The sequence below is a fragment of the Psammomys obesus genome, unplaced genomic scaffold (genome assembly GCF_907164565.1).
Source record: "Psammomys obesus unplaced genomic scaffold, mPsaObe1.curated_primary_1811, whole genome shotgun sequence".
NCBI classification, from domain to species: domain Eukaryota; kingdom Metazoa; phylum Chordata; class Mammalia; order Rodentia; family Muridae; genus Psammomys; species Psammomys obesus.
The window spans coordinates 7,101,788-7,124,982 of NW_026596166.1; the positions used below are offsets into that span (position 1 = coordinate 7,101,788).

General features: G+C 46.4%; 1 protein-coding gene across 1 annotated transcript in view; it reads right to left on the bottom strand.

The window, feature by feature from the left end:
• Positions 1–22,907, bottom strand: part of Prkch (protein kinase C eta) — a 203,062-nt gene extending 180,155 nt beyond the window's left edge. Inside the window, exon 1 of the mRNA XM_055595508.1 lies at positions 22,203–22,907. Within this exon, the coding sequence (XP_055451483.1) occupies positions 22,203–22,565 (363 nt within the window). The 5' untranslated portion in view covers positions 22,566–22,907. The remainder of the gene's footprint in view (positions 1–22,202) is intronic.
• Between the last annotated feature and the right edge of the window lie 288 nt (positions 22,908–23,195).

Consider the following 23,195-nt stretch of genomic DNA (forward strand, 5'->3'; position numbering starts at 1 on the left):
CGTGCCAGCGACCACCCTACCCATCTCATTCACGAACAAACCAATACTATGTAGACCTGCCAGCTGCTCCAGCTGTACTGGAGCTGTCAGGTGGTCCCAGCAGGCTCTGCGGCCTGAAAGGAACAGGTGTGCTAACAAGGCGTCCACACGACCCTCACTCTGTAAGACCTACTTGCCTAGTGAGTAAGTTCTTCATAAGCATCAAGTACTCGGATAAATCACAGAGAAGAAGGAAAGGGAAGGGAAGAGGGAGGAGATTAAATGTGTCACTAAGATCTGTTTTCAGTATATCAAACCAGCCACTTGGGTTTCATGGGAGCACCCAGAGCAACAGTGAACCTCAAGCTTGCCCTTACTTCCTTCGTAGGACACGTCTGTACCAGCGTAACTGAGAAATACCAGGTATCCACTAGCTCAGATCTCAATCCTGCTTCCCACAGCCTTGGTCACACGAGGTGACGCTTATCTCCGTGTCCTGCTACACATGCGGCGTCACAAACTGCAACTGTGGCAGTGGCTGTGGGTGTCATTAGAAGTCTTGGCACCGAGGGAAGTTAAAAATCAGCCAGTTCACTGTCCGTGTGTTATCCATGTGTTCTTCAATTACAGGCTCCATGGCATTGGGTGGAATGCCAATTGGCTCACCATTCTGGGGAAAAGGGGGCAAGGCCTGTTGGAAAACACCACTGGAAACCAACATCCAACAGGGCATGCACCACAGCATGCAGGCGCTGTGTAGTCTGGTGTCAAGGGTCTGGGGATACAGGACTCACGCTTGAAAACTAGTCTGTCAAGATCCTAGACCTCAGATAAGCCAACTGCCCAAACTTCACTTCCATGCACAAGCTACACACCTAGGAAGCATTTGTCCTGAATATCCCGGGTGAGTTTCTTGCCGTTCAAAGCAATTCTACCCATTCCAGCTTGACAAGGTTATAGACGAAACTCTTAAAAGCTTCTCTGTGCGCATATATATTTTTAGACAAAAATTTTACATCTCCACAGTGTGTCACGGGATGTTATATAACAAAACATCACTCAAAATATTGCTTAATGACAAAAGCTAGACTTTTCTTCTCGCGTTATGTTTGGTGTAAGAGAAAGGTATAAAAAATAGGCTGTCATCCACCCTGCATTCTCTACCCCTTGTCTTATCTTAGCTCCAGAACAAATGAAACTCTTTTCCTAACAGTCTAAACCCTTTCGTCGTTTCATAAGAGAAGCGACTGCTAAGTCTTCTCTATCCGGTCCGGTGGCATATTTGTTGGTCACCCTCCTAGTTTGGTCTTTCTTGCTGTGATAAACAGCATGGCCAAGAGCAACGTAGGGAGGAGGCAGTTTATTTCTTCTTATACTTCCTTGAATCACTGAGGGAAGTCAGGGCAGGAGCTAAGGCAGGCACCTAGAGACAAGAACCGCAGCATCAGCCGCGGAGGAACACTGTCCGTTGGTTTGCTCCTCCGGCTTGTTCAGCTTGTTTTTTTGGTTGTGGTTTTGGTGTTGGTTTGTTTGCTTGCTGGCTTCCTTTCAAACAGGGTTTGTCTGTGTAGCCTTGACCGTCCTGGACTCACTTTGTAGACCAGGCTGGCCTCGAACTCACAGAGATCCACCTGCCCATGCCTCCCAGAGTGCTGGGATTGAAGGTGTGTGCCAACATGCCTGGCTGTTCAGCTTGTTTTGTTTATACAACCCAGGACCGCTTCCACAGAGGCAGCACTCTCCAGTAGCCTGGCCCCTGCCACACTAATCATTAATCAAGAAAATGCTCCCACGGACTTTCCTACAGACAATCCAATGGGGGCATTTTCTAAATTGAGGTCTCCTCCTTTCCAGATGCGGCTGTGTCAAGTTTACGAAACCAGCGTAGTCCCCATTATTCCAAAGGCTTGACCCTAGTAAGATCTGATCTCTCACTTGGGTTAAAACTGTTTGAGACTCGTTCATTTCTTAATTGAAGTTGCATTAAGTCCTTTCTCCCGGCAGTACTCTAGGCTCCAAGCCAGGCCTTTGATTAATCAAGCCCCAAACCAGGTCATTTTGGCAACTGCTTCCCTGCAATTACTGGTAAATATGAAATCCAGGCATGGGGCCTCAGACCTGCAATCCTACCATTTGGGAGGCTGAAGCAGGAGGATCACAAGTTGTAGGCCACTCTGCACATGGAAGAACCTGCCCAAAAAAAAAAAAATAGTAACAACAGCAATAATGAGGAATTGACTAGAATCCAGGCCATCTTGTAAAGAGTAAGGAAAGTAAACACAGTAAGTACATATGAAGAGGATCAGAAAGAGAAAAAAAAATACCGTCCTAAGAATAGTGTCCGATCCACAAAGAAACAGTGCAAAGTCCCCTTCTCCACAGCTGATGTTCCCTGGCTGTGTTGTAGATGATACCATACGGTCCTTAGGCTTTGGTGCCTTACGTGGCATTTACATTCACTGAGAGAGAAACATGAAGCCATCTCTCTTAGATGCCAATCTTCAACAAGCCATTAAGGGTCTCTCATTATCAGTTCTCATGTGGGAATCGGTAAACCTTTGGGGTTTAAGGCACCACAGTGGTCTCAGAAGCCACTGGAAAAATTCATGCTGAGGAGTGGAAAGATCTGTTGTATTTTCAACGGGGACTGTGACGCCTCCGCCCTGTGGGTTCTGTGCACGGCCACAACAGTGACACTGACAAAGGGCAGGGTTCCTGTGGAAACACTTACAGTGCGATACTTCTGATCTAGAAAAAAAAAAAAAAAAAGAAAAGGCTTTGCCTCCAACAGCGAAAGGCAGGTCTGGAGCCAGTAACTCGGATTCCAGCTAAGTCAAACATTGACTGCCCATAGGCAGAGTTAAAAAAAAAACAAAAAAACAAAAAACAAAATAAAATAATGTGTCATTTACCAAAGGACAAAAACCTGAAGATAAGTAGGACACATCCTGGCATCTTCAGACCTCTAGAGAGGTGCTTATTCATTAACTCATAATCATGGGTAGCTTTCTAAGCCTTATCTAATTCTAGAAAATGACAAGCTACAGCCATCACCATTCATATGAATAAGGAGAGTACCATTATACACTTTAAAAATTCGATCTGCCATCACCATCTCTTGATGTGCATTCAATGACCAGCTTTGGCTCAAGCAGGGCCTTCCCTTCATTTGCAAATGAGTTTGGCAGTGCAGTTCAGAAGAGCTGGGCACCCAGAACCCTCTCTGCCCCTCCCCTAGGATATCAGAGCTGTTTTACAGAGGTAGGTGGTAGTGTTACCTACACAGCTCCCAGCAACCACACAGACTTCTGACAACTCCAGGGAAAGAAGGGAACCCTTTCTCATGCCGCCCTTCAATGTGTCCAATCCAGCCAACATCTACTCTGCACAGTCAGAGGGGCAGCTGTGTCAGGGGCCAAACTCCAGCGTCAGGGAGCCACTTTTTACCGACAGTATGACGTAAGCACCCGACTTCCCCAGGACCCCCATTTCCTTCAAGAAGTGTCCCCAATTCGTGCTCAGAGGTACAATCCCCTAGCTGCCTATAGACGTTTCTATCCTGGACCCAGTCACTTAGGATGGCATCATGGGTGTGCTCTGCCCACCTCCCCAACCATAAGCCAACCATAAGCTAACCTCCTTGTGCTCCAGAGAGCCCCTAACCTGCTCTCCGGTCATAGAAAGGACTAAAGCACATGTTGAGTTCTGAGTACTCAGGCTTGCTTGTGGGTGTTACATAGAGAGGGACATTTCTTCTACAGGACCTCCTTCACCCCATCTAACGTTATCCAGGTCCTCTGCCCTCCCCCTCCAGTAGTCACTAAAAATGAAGTGAATCAAACATGAACAGAGGCAAGAAAAACTCATCCGCTCATGAACTGGGAAGTCAGGGAGGGGAAGAAGAACAGAGGTGTCAAGGGCTGGTCTTTAGGGATCTCCCCCAGCAGCCTGAACTTCCCAGGGAAGGGAAGCAGTTAGATCCTTCTCAGAAAAGCAGTTAGCATTGAGTCCTAGGAAGCTCCTGGGACAGCACTGGGAAGGATTCATCTGAGAAAGTAAAACTATTTCGTGAAGAACCACTCAAAGGTTCCTTCAATAATCCACACAGGTGATAAGGATACCAGAAAGTACGGTCCTGGTGAAGAAAGGAAATTCACACGGTAAACAGTTTGTAATCCAGCTCCTCGGAATCTGCCAATAGAAGGAACTGGGGAAAGAAGTAACGGGGAAGGAAAGGAACACAATGACCCATAGGTGACAGGTATCACGGAGAGTTCTGATAGGCCATGGGTAGAGGATCAGGTGGAGCGTGAGGTTTAAGTGGGTGTTTAATTGCAGACTTGAGGACTTGGAGATGTTTAAAGGATATCCAAGCAGGTCGCGCAGAAGCACATTAGACCCCCAGGTGTTCTGCCCTTGAACCTGTCTCAGGTGGGAAAGGCGTGTTGACATAGTTCCCCCCCACACTCCTAATCCTGGTGGGGGAGGGGGTTGTCCAAGAAGACAGATTAGAAAGCCCTTTGCCCTTTCTGAACCTGCCCGTTGCTAGAAGCCAGTCACAGTCAGTTGGAAAGATGGGACACAGGGCTTTGAGGTCCCTGGCACAAGGGCGAGACAGTGAAGAGCATAAAAGATGACGTAAAATAACAAAGTAAGGGTGCTTACTTCGCCAAGGGAGTAAGTGGTGAAGCCCCAAGGAGCTTACTGTGTCTGATGGTTGATGGAGGAGATACAAAGCAAAGAGAAAAAACACCCCATCGGTAAGCACTGGAGAAACACAGGACCGAAAGCACAAAGAACCTGAAAGAAGCAGCCACGTAAAAAGTAGCAACCGACAGGACAGGACGCCATGGGCATGCCTGGGCTCTGCCGGAGCAGAGCCCACACACCTCGCTGTAAGGAAGGCTGAGTGCTGTGGGGATGGAATATAGAGACAGCTCTTTAGGGTAGTTTCTTTTCAGGAGGGGGGTGGGGGAGATGGAGAGACACTGTAGCCCACCTCAGAAGGGCAGCAAGCCAGGTCCGGCCTGGGTCAGTTGGTCAGCTAAAGCCAGGGAAGCTGTTTAGGAGGAAATGAAGGGGGAGGAAATGTTCAACCCAGAGAGAGCACAGAAGGCATCTAACAAAGCAGGGGGTGGGGCAGGCCCACCCCAAGACTCCTAGCAACTGAAAACAGGGCCACAGCACAGGAGAGTCTGCAGGCCAGCCAACATGTTCACCCCTGAACCCCAGCCTTCTCAGAGCACGAGCACACTTCCCTAGAGAAAGTCTGACTGCAGGAAAAGAAACCGATTCCCACCCCCCGCCCCGTGTTAACTCTGGCTCTGGTCACCTTCCCAAACAGTGGCCTGGGTAAGAGAAAGGTCAGGAGTTGAAGGCTTCTGCGTAGGCCTGAGGAAAGCTCACTGGTAGGTGAGGAATGTGAGCTTAGGGGAGTCTGCAATGTCTTTCAGGTCTCTGGGGTGGTTTCTTCCTTTTGACATGACCTCCACTGACACACAGGGGTTTAAAAACTACGATGAAGGGCTACTGGTTACGTGACTCAGTGGGTGAAGACACTTGTCACAGAGTTCAGTCCCTGAGGGCCACATAACGGAAGGAGAGAATGACTCCCACAAGCCATCTTCTGACCTCCACCCGGCACACAGGTATCCACACATGAGACCACACACACATACAAAATAAATAAACGAGCACAAGTTTAAAATTTTTCAAACAGTGCTAACAGAAGGAATACTGATAAAAAAAAAAAAATGGTCACATGATATCTTGACAGGAATTACTTTCCAGGCTCTCTCTTTTTTTTTTTTTTTTTTTTCTAAGTTTAAAACAAAATCGTGAGTCACGGTGAGTGATGGATGGCTGTAATACCAGCACATGGGAGGCTGAAGCAGGAGAATGGCTGCAAATGTGAGGCCAGTCTAGAAGTCACGTAATCAGCATTTAGACAGCCACTGCTATATAGCTAGAACCCTGCCTAACAGACAGAATACTGTGATAGAATGAAAATTTAATGAATCAAAATGTTATATGCAGAAGTCCTACAGAGCCAAATTAGAACAAGGGGAGTCAAAATGGCCCACGAAAAACTCAGTTCTGAAGGAAAATGCAAACTGGAATACTGAGGCAGCAACTTCAGATTTTCTGGGAGAAAAAAAAAAATAGCTCAAGGATAATAAGTTTCAATGGCAACCATCACTTCACAGCCGTACCTCTGTGTAATTTATGCCTCTCACAGGCTCCCTATTCTCAAGAGGCCCGTTAATATATTCTGGACATCCGCTGTGATGGGCAATGTTTAACCTCTCAACTTCTCCTGTTTTGAAATCTATATCCTATCACCCAAACTAAGTTGTTAACATTTTTATTAGAGGACCAGGAATTTGGCAAGTCATTTCTTGCACCATTTATATTTTTTTGCACAGGCAAGGAAATAGAATCCGATTCTGTAATCATTCAGTGGGTGAACTAATCCTCGGGCTTCTCTGAACTTTACATGTGCCCCGTGCCCAAGATGTATTGACATCTCCATCTGAAAGGCACATTTCTACAGGAAACCTTTCAGCTCATAAATGACAGTGCTTAAGTCTCCAGTGCAAGAACTGAGAAAAATGATGAAGTTCTTCCTTCTGCACATCTTTGCAGACATGTTACCATGTAAGGGCACTTCAGCAGAGGCTGAGGCAAGGCTGAGGGTCCCCCGTGTTCACACAGAGAACACTACTTGGGGCTAAAAATAACAAGGTCATCGACCAAAGCCAAGGCAAAGGGCCACAAACACATTTTCCGTTCACCCCAGACATCTGCACCACAGCAGATCAATATATCCACGATCCAGGTACAGGGCATGCATGACAATAAGAAGGCAAAGAGGCCCAGCAGGGACTCAAACAGCACAAGCTCCACTCACAGAGACTTCTGACCGACTTCAGCCTTGGACAAACCTAATTGTGCCATACTTGAGGAGAGGGCAGCACGCAAAAGAACTTTCCTTCTGAAATTTTAAAGGAGGACAACTCAGAAAGTGCTAAAGTCAACCGAAACACCAAAACAAGTGTCTGGACAACAGACAACAGTACAGTTCAAAACGAGGGCTAAAGTCACTTCAAATTTTCTAAAAATCCAGTCAGAAATCTTGTTGGCCCTTGATTTCCTCCACAAATCCACACCCAAATGGTTCACCCTTGAAGTTGGAGTTTTCCTCTGTGAAAGCATGACTGAACAGTGCAGCCCAATGAATATTAAACTTCAGACTTGAATTGAAATAAACATTTTATTGTCGGCTGGAAGAAGCTGCTTTACCATCATCCCCCTTCACTGCAACACTAAAAATGCTCACCTCAGCTTATAAAGGGCTCCTCCATGCTTCTGCGACTAAACGCTGTGACTTTATTTCTTCATGGCTCACTGATTTGCACTAACTCTGAGCCTTCGATATCTCCAATTCCGAATAATTAAGCCAAAAGATCCCATTGACAGGTCTCCATCAGCTAATGTTGCCAGCTTTGTAGCTAAACACGGTGGAAACTTTGCTTTCCCATATTCCTTGCAAGGCCTCTACGAGGACATTTGTGCAGGATTTATCCCAGATCCCTAGGAATCCATATTTCCTTCTAGAAGTAACTAGAAGTTGATTTCCATTACTCAACCTCATCAAATAGAAAGTAAAATTAGAAAATTGCACTCTAAACTCTCTTTAACTCTAAAATTTTGCGTAAATAAATGCCCTACCATTTTCAGAATTAACTTGAGAAAGGGGCCTGGGCTCTAAACTTTATACATAAGCATCAAGGGTAGAATGATGGCAGTGATGGTGGCTTTAACAATAAGCATTGTTTTCTGTGTGGGTATGTGTGACTGGACTAATGGTTCACACAAGCCCACGATGAATTCTCACATGGCCCTGTGAGGTAGGCATTGATAGTCATAGAAAGTTTAGGCTAGGGCCTGGGAAAATGGCTCAGTGGTTAACGTGCTTACCACAGCAAGCAAACATGAGGCTCTGAGTTTGAATGCCTAGCACACAAGTAAAAGCCTGGGGTGTGTCAGTACACATATAATTCAAGGGCTAGGGGGCAGAAATAGAAGGCTCCAAAGCTCCCTGGCCAGCCAGCCTAGCCAATGAGTAAGTTCCACATTCAGTGAAAGACTGTCTAAAAAAAAAAAGGCAGAAAACCACAGAGGAAGATATCAAGGTCAATTTTTGGCCTCTACAGGAAGATCCACATATGCATGCTCAGGTGCACGCACACGCGTGCGCACTCACACACTAATACACACACACACACACACATCACATATATACAGAAACACAGAAAAGCCACACATATGCACATACACACAAATACACCACACATCACAGAGACCCGCAAAAGCACACCAAGAAAAAGAGAGGAAGGACACGGATGACTGGATGAGCAGAAAACGAACAGGCGGGCAGACTGACTCCCAGGAGCTGAGCAGCTCTGCTAAGAGGAGGCAAAACTAACAGTGGAACCCACATCTGGTTGAAATCCAGGCATCACTCCATGATGCCCTGGCTGTACGCATGGCAACCGTCTGATGAAGTCCTTGAAGTCTGAATCTGTCTGTGGTTGGTCCACAACCGTAGATTCTGCACCCTAACCAACGCAGCTTAGGCAAATGCTCACGTGTCTTTAGATACTCCACGTGGACTAAATGAATGATTCAAGGGGAGGTCAGAAATATTAAGGAAAACACTACTGCAAAATTGCCCTTATCCAAAACTATTTAAAATTATCAAGAGCTAACTCATAATATTATGAGGAACCAAGTAAGTGAACTTTCAAAAGTAAGCAAGAATAAACCATATTTAGTTTTCTTATTAAGATTCGTGTTTATGTTAATTAATTAATTCTTACCTATAAGCTTATACTATTATTAAAAACAATCACCTTAGCACCCTATCAGCTGTACCACTTGTAATACAAGTATCCTGTCCCTTTAAATTATTAAAGCCTTCCGTTAATATTTATAAGTTCAGAAAAATGAGAAAATTTAAAACCTAGAGCACAGTTCAGACTCTGGTTTCTTTCTTCACCACATCTCTAGGCCTTCAGCCATCACAGTCCTGCAGCAGGCAGACAAAAGCAGATTTTCGGGTTTGATAAGCAGAAGTTTCTGTGATGTCATCTGAGCAACAGCCGCAAGAACGGCCTTCCCCCACCCGGGGAAACTTTCCCATGGCCACCTTGAAGGGCTGATGTCCTAAAGGCAACCTCCTGAGTGACTTTTGTTGGCCAGTGTGATTCTTTTCTGAATGTCACTGCCAACGTTTTCATCCCCTCAGCAGATTAAAAGCAACTGCAGTTACTGTTTCCTGAGGGCCTGTACGGCGTTCTGGCCATGTTTAAGGTACAATGTGACTTCTCACCCTGATATCAACCCTAGGGGTCGCTAGCATGAGCCTCCCTCTCTAGAGTAGAAAATCCACAGCCGGAGATGGAAGGGACTTGTCACTTGTCCCACTCCTGTAAAGCAGCAGTAGTGTCGAGACACAGTGGCCCTGAGCCAGCCAGCTCCAACTCGACCCTCTTTCTGCCATCCTGACTTGGGTGTCACACACCAAACTGCGCCAGTCTCTATTGAGCGCCATTCTCTAAGCTTCACACAGCCGCTTGTTTCATCTCATTGGCCGTGACTGAGACGTCAGCCTGCCTCTCTGTGCATTCTTCTCTGGCAGTTCTGGGCAAAGTCGTCCTGCCCCTCTCACTTAATACCCCCCTGTTTTAACCTCCCCACTTGAAAGTATTATAGACTCTCAGTCATTTGCTTCCTTGTCTTCTTAAGCTATTGCCCTGTTGACACAGCATCTCTTGTAGCGCAGACGGGGCCTTGTACTCACTATGTAGCTGACGATGACTTTGGATTTCCAATCCCCCTGCCTCGGCCTCTCGAGGATTGGGATCACAGGCACTTGCCACCATACCCAGTTTATGCCGTGTTTGGGATCCAACCTGAGGACACCTGCGTGCCAGGCAAGCTTCTACCAACTGAGCTCCCTTCCCCACCCTTTCCTCTTAGTGCCCTCCCCATGCAGGCAGCAGCTCTGTGATCAGTGATCTGTGATCAGGCGGCGGTCCCGGATCATCTATGTGCTGCAGTATGGACCCCCCAGCCCACCCCCAGAACACACACACAACTGTGCCTGGCAAACACCCGGGAATGACTGGGCATTCACACTACCTCACAGCAAGGTGCAGTAAAGAAAAAATATGTTGGCCTAAAGCACAGAGGTCAGAGTCCCCTGTCACCTCCCTCCAGCCAAGGGAGGGGTCCCCAGGTGATCTCCATTCAGCCGCATTTGCAACATCATCATGTTAGGTGAAAGGAGACACCCCCCCCAAGCCAAAGATAATGCAGAATTGCCACCCATGTCACTGATTTGTCTTGCACCAACAGCCATACACCACAATGCCACAATGCTGTTACAGCTCCCAAAGATAGTGAATGGTTTAAGGGGAAGTTACAGAACAGACAAAGCCTATTGCATCTCACAGGGGAAAGTTTAGATTTTTCAGAAGATACCAAGCCGAGGTCACTCAACATGCCCTAGTTTTGCTTTTTTTTTTTTTTTTTTTTTACTTTTTGTCTGTTGCAAACCTCAAAGCTCCTGTTCAAATACAGACACGTTTGAAAATACCTAAATAACACAACCAAGTAAGCCCTAAAGCAGGCCATTATCTACTATATTCTGCCAGGAGCGAGAACTAAGGGCAAACAGAGCTTTTAAAGCACAACCTTAAAATGTATAGCTTCTTTCTTTCTTTCTTTCTTTTTTTTTTTTAAACTGGCCAACTGTCTCCTAGGATTAATAGGAGCAAAGGTCTCTTCCAACACAAGAAATGAATGTTAGAACCATACCGGGTGAGTTAACATTAATAAAAGCCTGAGCTGCCATAAGTTTCAATTGGGTGTTTTTACCTGACACTCTGTTATCCAAAGTCGGAAGTCAGGAGGCCACGAATCAGGTGACACTGATTCCCAGAATATGGCCAGAAAAAAAAAAAAAAAAAAAAAAAAGCACATGCACATTTCTCTAGAGACGGGGTCCACAGCTTTTATCAACCAGGGTGCTAAAATGGTTTCTGAACCATCTGCATGACCTGAAACCTGCTCTCAGCTCTTCCAGCCGCTGTGAAACAAAGACAAACACGTGGACATGTCCAAGAGACTAGCAGCCGGTGAATAAATGAACACGTTTCCATTTAGAAAATTATGCTAATTCGAGAGTGACTTTCAGAACTTCAAGGCCTGAAACACATCTGTGCTTCGGTAGATGGGTCGGTCTGCAGAAGGCAGGAAAGAGTGGCGTGTTCACTGTCTGATGGAACCCCAAAACTCAGGGGCTGGAGTGGCCACAGCATGAAATCCATCCATGTCTCTGACCTCACAGGCAGCAACGCCAAAGCCCAGAGTGGAGTCAGAGGCCACACAATACCACAGGTAAGTGCTACAGACACACAAGAATGGTGTTGTGTCTGGCGAGGGATAAATACGACTTAAAAACAAAAACCTGTGGTTTTAGTTTGTGCCGAGAATGAAGCCTATGTCTGAAATCAGGTTCACAGGGCCGGATACAGAACTCACTCACCCCGGCCCCAAATGACTTGGCTTATTAATGCAATTATGAGGGGCTCCTGCTGACCATGGTTCTGTCCTCTGGCAAATCTCTTCAATCGCAAACCAAACACCGCTGCCTATGAGCTTAAATGTGTACAAGGGTAAAAATACAAAACCAAAGGAATTCTCCAAGAAGGCAGCAAACAGTAAGTGCACTTCTGAGGAAGCCTGTCAAGGGTCTTTCTACCACACAAATCCCCCATGCTTTGGTGGTCAGGGGTCTTACGGACGCACACTGGCACCAGAGGTGCGATGGAACCTTTGGGATGGGACTCAGCCAAACTTACTGCCTTACAAAGTTCTTCAGCACGGCACGGCAGTGCTGAATAGGTGATGCCCTTGGGCTCCTTCCTCCATCTAATTCAAACATCTGTCCTGCAAGTGATTTATCGAACTGTCATCACCTAGCATGGATATATAGACTGGTGCCTACACACACTTGGAGACTTACAAAGCTTTAATTACCCTGCTAATGAGAATGACTTCTATCAAAAGCTTGAACAGTGGGATAGTCAGTCTCTCTCTCTCTAACATGAGCTAACAGGTACATAACTTACAACTTCCCCATAGAATAAGAAGTGCATTAGTGTAAATTAAGAAATACAACCACATGGCTTGAAACGAGAGGCCTTAACATGATTACTTCAGCCTGATTTTAAGCCAAGAAATAACACCAACATCATAGTTGATGCTGGACAAGTCATTCGGATGCAAGCTAAATCCTCTCCGAGCCTGAACAATTTAAGATTCGGGGCCAATTTAATTCTTAGGAGTCAGGAACTTTAATGAGACATAATTCATATCAACTGCTTTACCAACCCAGTTCCTCCTTAAGGGAGGGAATGACATGTCACCTAAAGCAGGAAATGACATACAGAGTGGCCTCAAGCACGGAGGCAGAGGCTATCCAGATTGAAGGGTCCTTAGGGATATCCTGTTGCAATTGACTGGTGATGAAGCCAGATAGCTGAGACTCTGACAAGTGGAGACTTGACTGCGACCCCAGCTAACAAGGTATGAAGTCACAGGCTGAGTCCAGTTCTCCTGACTCCTGATACAGCACAGCCCTCATCTGTGCTGTAAGTTGTGGACTAAACCACAAAGCTGTGTTTGCCTAATATGTGCAAGCACTGGGTTCGAGCCTCAGCACCATAAAATAACAGAATGAGGTACAAAAGGTCTTCTCCTGATGGGATAGCTCGTACAATACTAATCCTGACATAATTACTGGGAAGCCAGCTTATCTGAGAAGGACACAACTCTACAGCTCTAAACTGGAGTCCAGATAATACAGATTAGTGTATTCATAAATTAACGAATATCTTGGTAGATCTAAGTATAGCTACATATATCTACATAAGTAAGTGTATCTAAATATATATACCTAAGTGTATCTAAATATGTACACATAAGTAAGTATATCTACAGATGTTTATATAAGTAACTATATCTACACAGTATACAAATTGAATGTGCTCAGGTTTGTGTGTCTCACTTCCTGTGAGCCACCGCAACAGTAACGCTGGGGCTGGAATTTTGGTTCCCACATTCCAAAAATAAAGGTACAGGCTATGGCATCACCAACTCAAACCCTCCCACTGAGTCAAAGGGTTGCTTTCCTAACAGGGAGTGGTAGGATCTGTGGCAAACTGGAGTGTCACGGCACTGAATGGCTCCCATGTCTGTGTTAAGGACATTTGTGCCGAGTGAGTACAGCCGCAGGCTCTCTGCAGGCCCATCCGCTGCTGTCGGGCTTATCCTGGTGGCTACGAAGTAGGTGATTTTCCCCACTCAACTTCTGTAACTCTCTTAAGACTCATACAGAGCACAGGGTGCTTTATGATTCAAATGCCTTGTTAACTGCTTTCGGCCTATAGGGTCACAGGTATTTGCAGGTTATTTACAGATGTCAAAACTTAATTCCTTCCCATGGTTTCCAAAGATGGAAACACCTCTGCGGGGGGGGGGGGGGGGGGTAGCAGCACTGGAAGACCTTTCACCTGGGATGCTCTAGAGCATCATCGGGTCAGAAGTTCCTGTTCCTTTTGAGGAAGCATTTTTCTGTCATTTAAGTGCAGCAGGCCACCTGTAGATTTCTGTATAAGAGCATTATAAATCAGCCCTTGTCTTCCCTCCAGGAAAACGGTCTGCACGGCCCCCAAACCAGTTACGTATTAGTACTAATACCTGACGACAGGCCTCCGTGCTGTAATTTCCTGGCTGTTTTTTTCTCTAGGGGCCTTCCATCCCCAGTTTATCTCACTCGAACTAGGAGGCCTATGAAGGAATGGGCTACATCTGTTTCACACACTGACTCTCAAGGGTACAGCATCAAGCCTGGCCCACAGCCCACCCTCCAAGGTGAGCACGCCTCACTGGGGCATTTCACATAGAAATGTGTCTGTCACAGTAGCTACATCAAGACCAAAGAAGATGCTTGGTCGCTTGCCCACTGATTGTACTCTGAACTGATCCAGACCAGTATCACAAGTGTCTGTGAGAGGCTACCCATTCACACTCTGTTCCTTCCTTCAGGCTGGAGACATGAAGCCAAGAGGTATGGACAAGCCGGTACGGCATTGTCTGTGATGAGGCCTGAAGCATGAGTAGGAATTAGCACAGTGAGTGGCCTGGGAGGAGCTGAAAGGTGAACTAGAGAGAGGGGAGACTTATGTCTCAAGAGTACACCGGAAGCAAAACAAAGGGGCACATCCCAAACCAAATTAGAGACTTCGGGTTTCTCTGGTCAGGCTTTAGAAACCAAGGAAGAGTTTCAAGTTTCTCAACCGAGAAAGGCTACCTTGGGGATTCTAACCATAAGAGTAGAAAGCAGTGGTTAGACTGTTGCTAATTAGGCTCCATTTGTTAATCACATCCTACTAAAAGGGAAACTTAGCCATCAACGCACAATGGGATACGTGATAGCCAACGGTTGCCTCAAATAGGAAAAAAAATTACAGACAACCCCAGGTACTTCCCTCCCTATGCTACCCACCTCATAAAAATATGCCCACTTACGCCACCACAAGTCACCTTTTTGGATGCTCCCTAGATAACCACACAGCACAAGGCACGGCGACTCAGGCTGCACCCACCAACTTCAGCAGCTCTGCAAGGCTGAAGGTATGCAGTTCTGGCATGTGGCCTCCAGATTTAACACTGGGCTCAAAACTGGCCACTGGGAGAAATTACCAGGTGTTACCAATGCAAAAATTCTATAGACTTTTAGAGTGAACAAAGCAAGGAAAATCTCGTCTGTGTTAGTTTTAACTTCATCGGTGTTGCTACTGCTGTGAAAAAGACCACGACTAAAAGCAATCTGGGGAAGAGGCAGCTTACTCCATCCTGCAGGTCACAGTCCTTTTTTGAGGAAACTCGGGGCAGGAATCTGGAGGCAGGAAATGGTGCAGAGGCCATGGAGGAACTCTGCTCTCTGCTCCCTGGTTTGTTTTCTTACACAACTCAAGGAGCATCTGCCCAGGGGTGGCTGGGCCCTCCAGTACCAGAAGACCAACCAGCCCATCGTGCATGGCCCTTCCCATCTACGGGACATAAACATCCAACCCAACCTTTCAAGCTCCCGTGGGTGTGCCACTGATAAACAAGTACAGCACTCACAGCCTTAAAAGGTGGATAAAATGTTTAAAGAGAAAGATATTACCAAAACACATAGACTTTCTTTGACCCAACGCCACATTAAACTTTCTTTTACTTATTTATTTGTTTCTTCCCCCCCACACACACACAAATATCTAGGGTCACATACCACAGACTGTTGACAGTGTTGGGATTATGGCACCCTGCTTACCAAGGATTTTCACGCTCCACAGAAGGAAGATGTGAGGGCTAGCAGCGTAAGCTCAGTGATGGAGAGATTGGCTAGCATGGGTGAGGCCCTGGGTTCAATCTCCCATACTGAGAAAAGGGGGGGGAGGGTTGGGGGTACAATAAAGTAATTGATTAACAGAATGATCTCAGGAAACGATAAGAGCAGTGCAACTAAGGGTGACAAATCAACACGACAGGGAGGATGCGGCTGAGGAAGGTGGACACTCATCTGAGCCATAACCTGCGTGACAAAGCCACCAGCCCCCTACCCCAGAGTAAAATCCATCTTGCAGTGAAATGGAAGGACCAGATAGCTAATTCAAACACCGAAACAGACCTCCCTAGAGATTTTAAGACATCTTCCCCTAAAACACTGAGAGCTAGTCAGTGTTAGACTGTCCTCAGAGCTGGCTCAGTTGTGAAAAAAAATCAACCTTGAGAATTAATGACTGCGCCACAAAGCACAAAAGAGAATAAACCAAGTGGCAGAAGATATGGACGAATTTGGGTGCAAAAAAAAAAAAAATCCATGCCCCTGTGTCCAGAGATCAAGTGAAAAGGCAAATCAATGACTGCCCACGGGTAAACAGGAGGCTTCGCCGAAGAGGACTGTCAAGTGGGTATCTCAGAGAGAAACTGAGAGAGCCGCCCTCCACGGCCACACAGAACAGAATGTCTCCGGGAGGTTGAACAGGAAAACGGCCTGGGACCGCGCCAATCAGGTCCTTCCTTCCTGAGGGGGCACCAAGGTCTTTCCATGACGCAACCTCCAGCTCCTCTTGCCTCCTTCATGTCCTCTACACCAGCATCAAGTTGTAGACACCAGAGTCCATTTGACAAGTCAGAAAACAAGAGCAAACGCCAGGAGGAAAACGGAAACAGTGCCTTAATCAAACTTTGAACATTCCGGAGTCCTAGAAATTATACAAAACAAACAAACAAACAAAAGTTCTAGAAGAGGCAGAAAAAAACAAAATCTGAGTGACGATCTAGACAGTGAAACTGTCCAAAAATTAACTTAATAAATTTGTTTCATTAGGTTTGGGTTTTCTAGGCTCCTGCTCTGAGGTACCAATGCTGTTTCCCACAGCCAGGCCTGGCTGGAATCCATTGTCATTAGCATCCTTTTTACACTTTCAGCAAAATAAAGATGATAAATCTTGGCTGTTTCTCTACAGTCGTCCTGAAGACTGAAATATAATATGATATATAATATATATATAATAATATATATGAAATATGATATTGGTCAGCTTCTTGTCATATGTAGGTAAGTGTGAACTCACCATCACTGTAAAAATAATAAAAAAAAATTCACCTGGTCCAAAAATGCTCCTGTGCCTCCATTATATTCTTTCTTCCTCTCATTCCCAGACACCCATGAATGTGCTTCTTGTCACCATGGACTTAATTACATTTTCCAGAACTTTGACGAATTGAATAATGTAATGTTCTTCTGGGGAAGGGTGGATGTGAGAGAAATGGGTCTGGCTGATCCCCAGGGCAGAATTCCCCTGAGATTCACCAGTGTTGCTGCAGATATCTCTAATCGTCTGCTCTGACTGGTATGAATGCACCGCTGTTTATTCAAACATTACTGTTTGGGAGCCATCACAGATGAAGCTACTGTGAATGGTCACACACAAGCCTTATCAGGAATGGTTTGAGCTCCCTTGGTAAACACTGGGGGGGAGGGGGGAAACGTAATACAGACAGTTCATGTTCACTGTTTTAAGAGACCGCCATGCTGTTTTCCAACAAGACCGCAGCGTTTGACCTTCCTAACAGCTGTGGGGGAAAGCCGCAGCTGCACCTTCTCTAACCTACACTCGTGATGGGCCACTGGTGTTGGCCTTTCCAGCGGGAACACACTGATAGTTCGTTCTGTTTTGTTTTCATCTGTACTTCCTTAATGATTAGGATTATGGAGTACATTACAATATGCTTATTCAAATGCTATGGCCTGCTTTTAAATTGCACAAATTGGGCATTTTCTCTTCACTGTTGATACTTTAGAGTTATTTTACGTATTTGTGTTGCAAGTACTTTGCCTGACTTATTTGATGCAATTATTTGCTCCCAGACATTGGCTTGTGCTTTCACATTCATTGGCATCTTTTAAGAGGTGTCTTCTAAATTTGACAGATCCCAATCCTTTTAATAATTGGGGCTTTGGATTTGCTCTGGGGGAGGGGGGCTGAGCTCAAGATTATTAAGATCTTCTGCTGTAATTTCTTACAGAAATGTTACAGGCTCTTAATGTAGGTCTATACCATTTTGAGTTAACTTTGTACATGGTACGGGGCAGAGGTCAGAGCCTTTTCTTCCCCACGGATCACACAGTCCAGCCACTCGCTGAGAATACTGACATGTTTCCCGCTGAACTGTCTTCCTGGCACGTTTGTCAAAATCCAATTGCTGGTTCATGTGCAGGTGTGTTTCCGGACCCTTCTACCCCCCTGGCCTACGATAGGTGACACTACACTAAACTCTAAAAACAGTGTAAATCCTTCGATGTGATCTTTTTTTAAAACACAATTCTTAGACCAGTATAGGTCCTTTCTATCTCTATATAAATTAGAATCAGTCTGATCCCGGGTGAGACTGCTTTAAATCTGATGAATATTTTGGAGGAACAAGGTTCTTAATAATTCAGAATCCTTCCAGCCATGAATACATCAGACTCTTTTATTTCAGCAATGTTTTATCATTTCCACTGAAAAGGTCTCGCATCTATTTTACCTAATTCATCCAATTTCACCTTCGATTTTCATAAGAGTGATACTTTTTAATTTCAGTTTTCAATAGTTCACTGCCAATAATATAGAAATACGGTCGATTTTTATACATTAGTTTGGATCCTACAAAGCAGCTAAACTTGATTGTTGATCCTCCAAGCTTTTTTTTTTTTTTTTTTTTTGTCTGCATATAAAGATGGTTTTACTCCTTCCTCTGTGATCTGTGTACACTTTATTTCTTGAAACTTCCTTATTGCACTCTTGGATGGTGTGGAAACAGCAAAGAAGAGCAGCACCTTTGCCTTGTTCCTGATCACAGGGGAATATTATTCCCCCTTCCACCACCAAGATGTTCCTGCAGATCAGCATATATGGGCTTTATTGGGTTGAAGAGTTTCTTTCTGTCTCTAACTTGCTTAGAAACTTTATCCTGAATGGAGTGTTCATTTTCTCAAATGCTTTTTCTGTATCGATCGAGGTGCTCATACAAGCCTCCACTTTGATCCTGTCCACATGAGGAGCGCACTGGCACTTCTACAAGCATTAAATGCGCCTTAAAGTCCTGAATATAACCCTCATTTGGTTATGGGGCACTGTCTACTCGCTGTGGCGTTGGATTGAACTGGCTGACATTTAAAGCTTTTTTTTTTTTTTTTTTGCATCTGAGATCTTGAAGGAGGAAACCTGACTGCCGCTGCCTTGGTTTGCAATGCCTTCGTGGTGTTCTAGCATTATTTCAAATAATGGAGTAAGCTGTCTCATTCCCTTCTGTTTTTCTGAAAGGATCTGTATAAAGCATGTAATTATTCACCCTTAAGTATATCGTATAAGTCATTAGTAAAGCCATGTGGGACAACCAGTTGTATTGTTGAAGACGTCTAACTATAAAGTCAATTACTTAATGGTTATAAAACTACTTCTGTTGTTCGAGGGGAATGGGGCAGTTTATATCTTTTCAAGCAATTTGTGCATTTCATCTAGGCTGTAGAACTCACTGGCATAACACTGTTGATAGCATAGCCGTGTCCTCCTCTGTAAGGTTGGGAGGCTCTGTAGTGATAGTCTCCTTTTTATTCCAAACATTTGGTAATTGTACTGTGAATCCTCTGGTCTTCACCGTTCTGGCCTGAGGCTTATCAATTGAAAAACAGGAGGACTCTGCTTTTTCTTTGCTGAGTTCCTGTTTTCTACTTGGCCAATTCCTGTTATCTTTACAAACTTCCTTATTCCTGGCTCGGTGTGCTCTTCGGGTTCTAGGTGGAAGCAAAGCTCTTTGATTTGAGGTCTTACTAATTCCAGTGCCTGAGGTGATCAATTTCCATTTGAGATAAACTTTACCAGTATCTCACCACCTTCATTTATCTTAAACATACTGAATGAAATGAGTGTACAATTAATAAAAACCTGAGAGTCTATTCTATGCCAGACACAAGGCTTGGCTGGCGGCAGGTGTACATGTTCTTAAAATAGATCTTTCCCCTTCAACAAACACATAACACCAACAAACTCGTATCGAAGCCAGAATTACTGGTTACCTTCTTGATACTTGGAAAGTATCTTGGGCAATGAAGCATAGAGTTTCCTGGTCTAATCTAATGGGGGGGGGGGGGGAGGCTGTTTTATAATAAACTCATAGTTGCATCCCTTTCTTATGGTCCAGCAATTGCTAGATATTTTTTTAGGTCAAAAATTTTAGGTCCACTAGCAACCGGAATAATTTTTATTCTTCCACTTGAACTGTGAATAAATTACACACCTGAATTTGGTAGGCAAATATTTGCACAGGCCATAAAAGATAGCTTTGAAGAATACATCCCATGTAGTTTCATCTATTTTCTTAAGAGGAAAAGAAAACATTCTAGTCATTCTTTCCTCAATTTCAAAACACTTAGAACCCATTTATATATGGGATATGGACATATAGATCCCATATGTATGACAAATCACTGGTTCCAACCTCATTTAAATGCTGGCCCTATCCTACCATTAAAGTTTTCCAAAATGCCCCCCCCAGGGGTCCTGTGAAACATCTAGGCATAATTTTAAGCAATAACAGATTTTGAACTTTAGTTCACATTTAAATCTTCATTCATCCCCCACAACAATAAACAGGTCCATGCTCCCCCAAACTAATCGTCGTACACTGAGCTTTCATCATGGCCTCATGTCTAAGTCTTCGCAATCTTAACCACTTTTTCTGTCACCTAGGAAGTCTGTTGAGTACCGAGGCCGGGTCCCACACCCAGAGGTTGCTATCTAGTATATTTAAAAGTATGGAGGTGTTTAAAAGCTCCCACGAGATTCAAATCTTCAGACTGATCAAGGCTGTCTCCAGCGCTTATCACGGCTGATGGCCGGCCTGTAGCACCATTCTCCCTCACCCCTCTAGAGATTTTCCTGGCCTACCTCTGAACCAAGCGCTAACTCAAAATTCCAAGGCTCAGTTTGATTCCGTGTCCAGAAATTCACAGACAACATGTAAACTTATTCTGGAAACTGATGAGGTAAAGGTTACTGTCCCAAGTTCAAGACACCCAGGGCTACTATGTGAGACCCTGTCTCAAACCAACAACAACGGTAATTTTTAACTGTATTTTATCCGATCCCATCTAGCCCACCACTAAATTCCAAAAGAAAAAAAGCTAGGCCGAGGTGAAATTAACCCCATGATTTGAGAACTAAAGTGAACCAGTCATGGATATCTTTTGTTTTGTTTCGTTTTAATTCTACTCAAAAGGTGAATCTTTACAAACCTTCTGTCCTATTACAGAATATATGGTAAAACTAACAGCGCTCCAACGTATAAAACGCTTATCTCAATGAATCTTTGTCACTATCCAGGCGGTTCCACCACTTGTGAATTTCAAACAGATTCTGGAGGCCGATTCACCTCGGGTTCCAAACCCACCGCTGTCGGAACCGAGACCATTATTAAACTCTAGAGCCTTCACCGCATGCTGCCTTTTGCCAGACCACTTCACTGTAATTATCATTTCAGCATCTCAGAGTGAGCACAATAACCCCCAGCAGCACGAAGACAGAGTGGGGATTAAGAAAGGAGGGCGTTTGGGCGCTGTGTGGGGCACTCTAGAAATCCACAGGGGAAATTCTGTCTCCAGGGAACTATGGGAACGGCAGCGGCACGTCAGAAGTCAGAAGTTGAGCTCGGCTACTAGTCAACACAGAGAGAGGACAACCGAACCTAGGCTGCTCCGGCCACCTCTTCCCAGAGGACTCACCATTGCAGCCCCCACATCCCAGGCAGACCGAATTTAACAGCAAACAAGGAGAAGTTTCACACACACACACACACACACACACACACACACACACACAATCCCTGGGGGTGGGGGTGGGGGGGAAGCTAAACAAAACTCTGACAGCGTGCAAAGCCAGGGTGCTCTCACTGTGATCCCTGCCAGTGTGGCTTTTGTATCTCTGGGATGTAATGGATGTGCATGCTGAAACACGTGTGCACGTCTGTGCGGCTGAACCAACATGCATCCATAAACACTATGAATAATACTCTCGAGAATGCATGGCTCTCTCCTAAGGAGCGCGTGTAGCACTTTCCTCAAACCACATCACTTTCATATCACCCCTTCTCCGCTTTTATTATTATTATTAATAATATTATTTAGAGCAGGTATCTACCTGTGGGCTGAGAGGGGAGATCCCTAAACGCCCAACCCAGAGGAGAGGGGGATAGCGCTCTCTGTCTCTGTGAGGCTTCCCCCAAGTGCAAAGTCCAGATCCACCAAGGGGACGGGTGTCCAGGCCGGCTTCCCAGAGTCACACCTGCGCCCGCACACACCCACCGCTGCCAGGCGCGCGCGCGCCAGGGCAGGCCAGCTAGAAAAGGACCAACGTCTCGAGGGAATCCCCTCCCTCCGCGGAGGAGCGATGAGAAAGCGGGACCCTGACGAGTTTCGAAACAATAAAATAAAATAATAAAATGAAATAAAAGGAGGCAAGGTCCAGCAGACGTGAAGGGGCGAGGTGGTCGCTACTCACCCAGCCCTCGAAGGTGTCCGAGGTGGCCGCCGTGCGCAACAGCTCCTGGAACTGCAGCGTGCAGTTGGCCACAAAGTGGTCATAGCCCAGGGGAGTCTCGTGGAAGACGGCCAGCTCTAGGTGGCCGCCGTCGGTGACATTGGCGCAGAACTCCTCGTTGTAGGTGGGTTTGTTGGTCTTCTGCTTCGTGCTCGTCTGGCCCACCCGGACCTGGTCCACGCTCACGGTCAGGTAGGGGTCCAGCAGCTGGTGGCCCTTTTTGAAAAGCGAGTGGCGCAGGGACCAGCGGGTGGGCTGCAGCCCCACAGCCTCCCCGATGCGGACCCTCAGATAGCCATTGAACTTCATTGTGCCGGACGACATGCCGGCGCCGCCGCCGGGTCCCCGCGGGGACCGCGCTAGCTGGCACCTGGAAGCGGGGAGCCCCGGCTCAGGGCAGCCCTCGCCGCAGCCCCAGGCGTGGAGGCAGCTCCCGGGAGAAGCAGCTCCCGATCCCCCTGCGACCGGCCATTCCGCCTCCTCCGAGGGACCTTCCCCTCCCCTCCTTCCCTCCCGCCCTTTCTCCCGAGGTGGAAAGGAGGGGAGCCGGCTTGCGAGCCCCCGGCGGGCTGCTGGGCTCCCGATCGTCCCTCCGGAGCGCGCGGGGCTCGCCCCTTCTCCGGGGCCGGGCAGACTGTCTCCCCGGAGAGCAGGAGCGACCCGTCCGGCTAGCTCCAGCCTCGGCGCGTCTCTGCCCCCGCCTCCGCCCTCTTCTCCTGCCCCCGCCTCCGCGGGCTCACGCTCTCCCCCACTCGGCGAGCTGCGAACCAGGAAGCGGCCGCCGCCGCCGCCGCATCCCCGAGCCGAGCGCCGCCAGCCTCCAAGTTCTCAGGAGCTCGGCGCGGGCTGCTGAGCCTTCCGGACCCCGGGGGCGTGGCGCGCCCCGGGCAGCCCGGTCCTGCGGAATGGGTGCCCGGAGGCCCGCGCCCCCCACCCCACTCCCCGAGGGCTGAT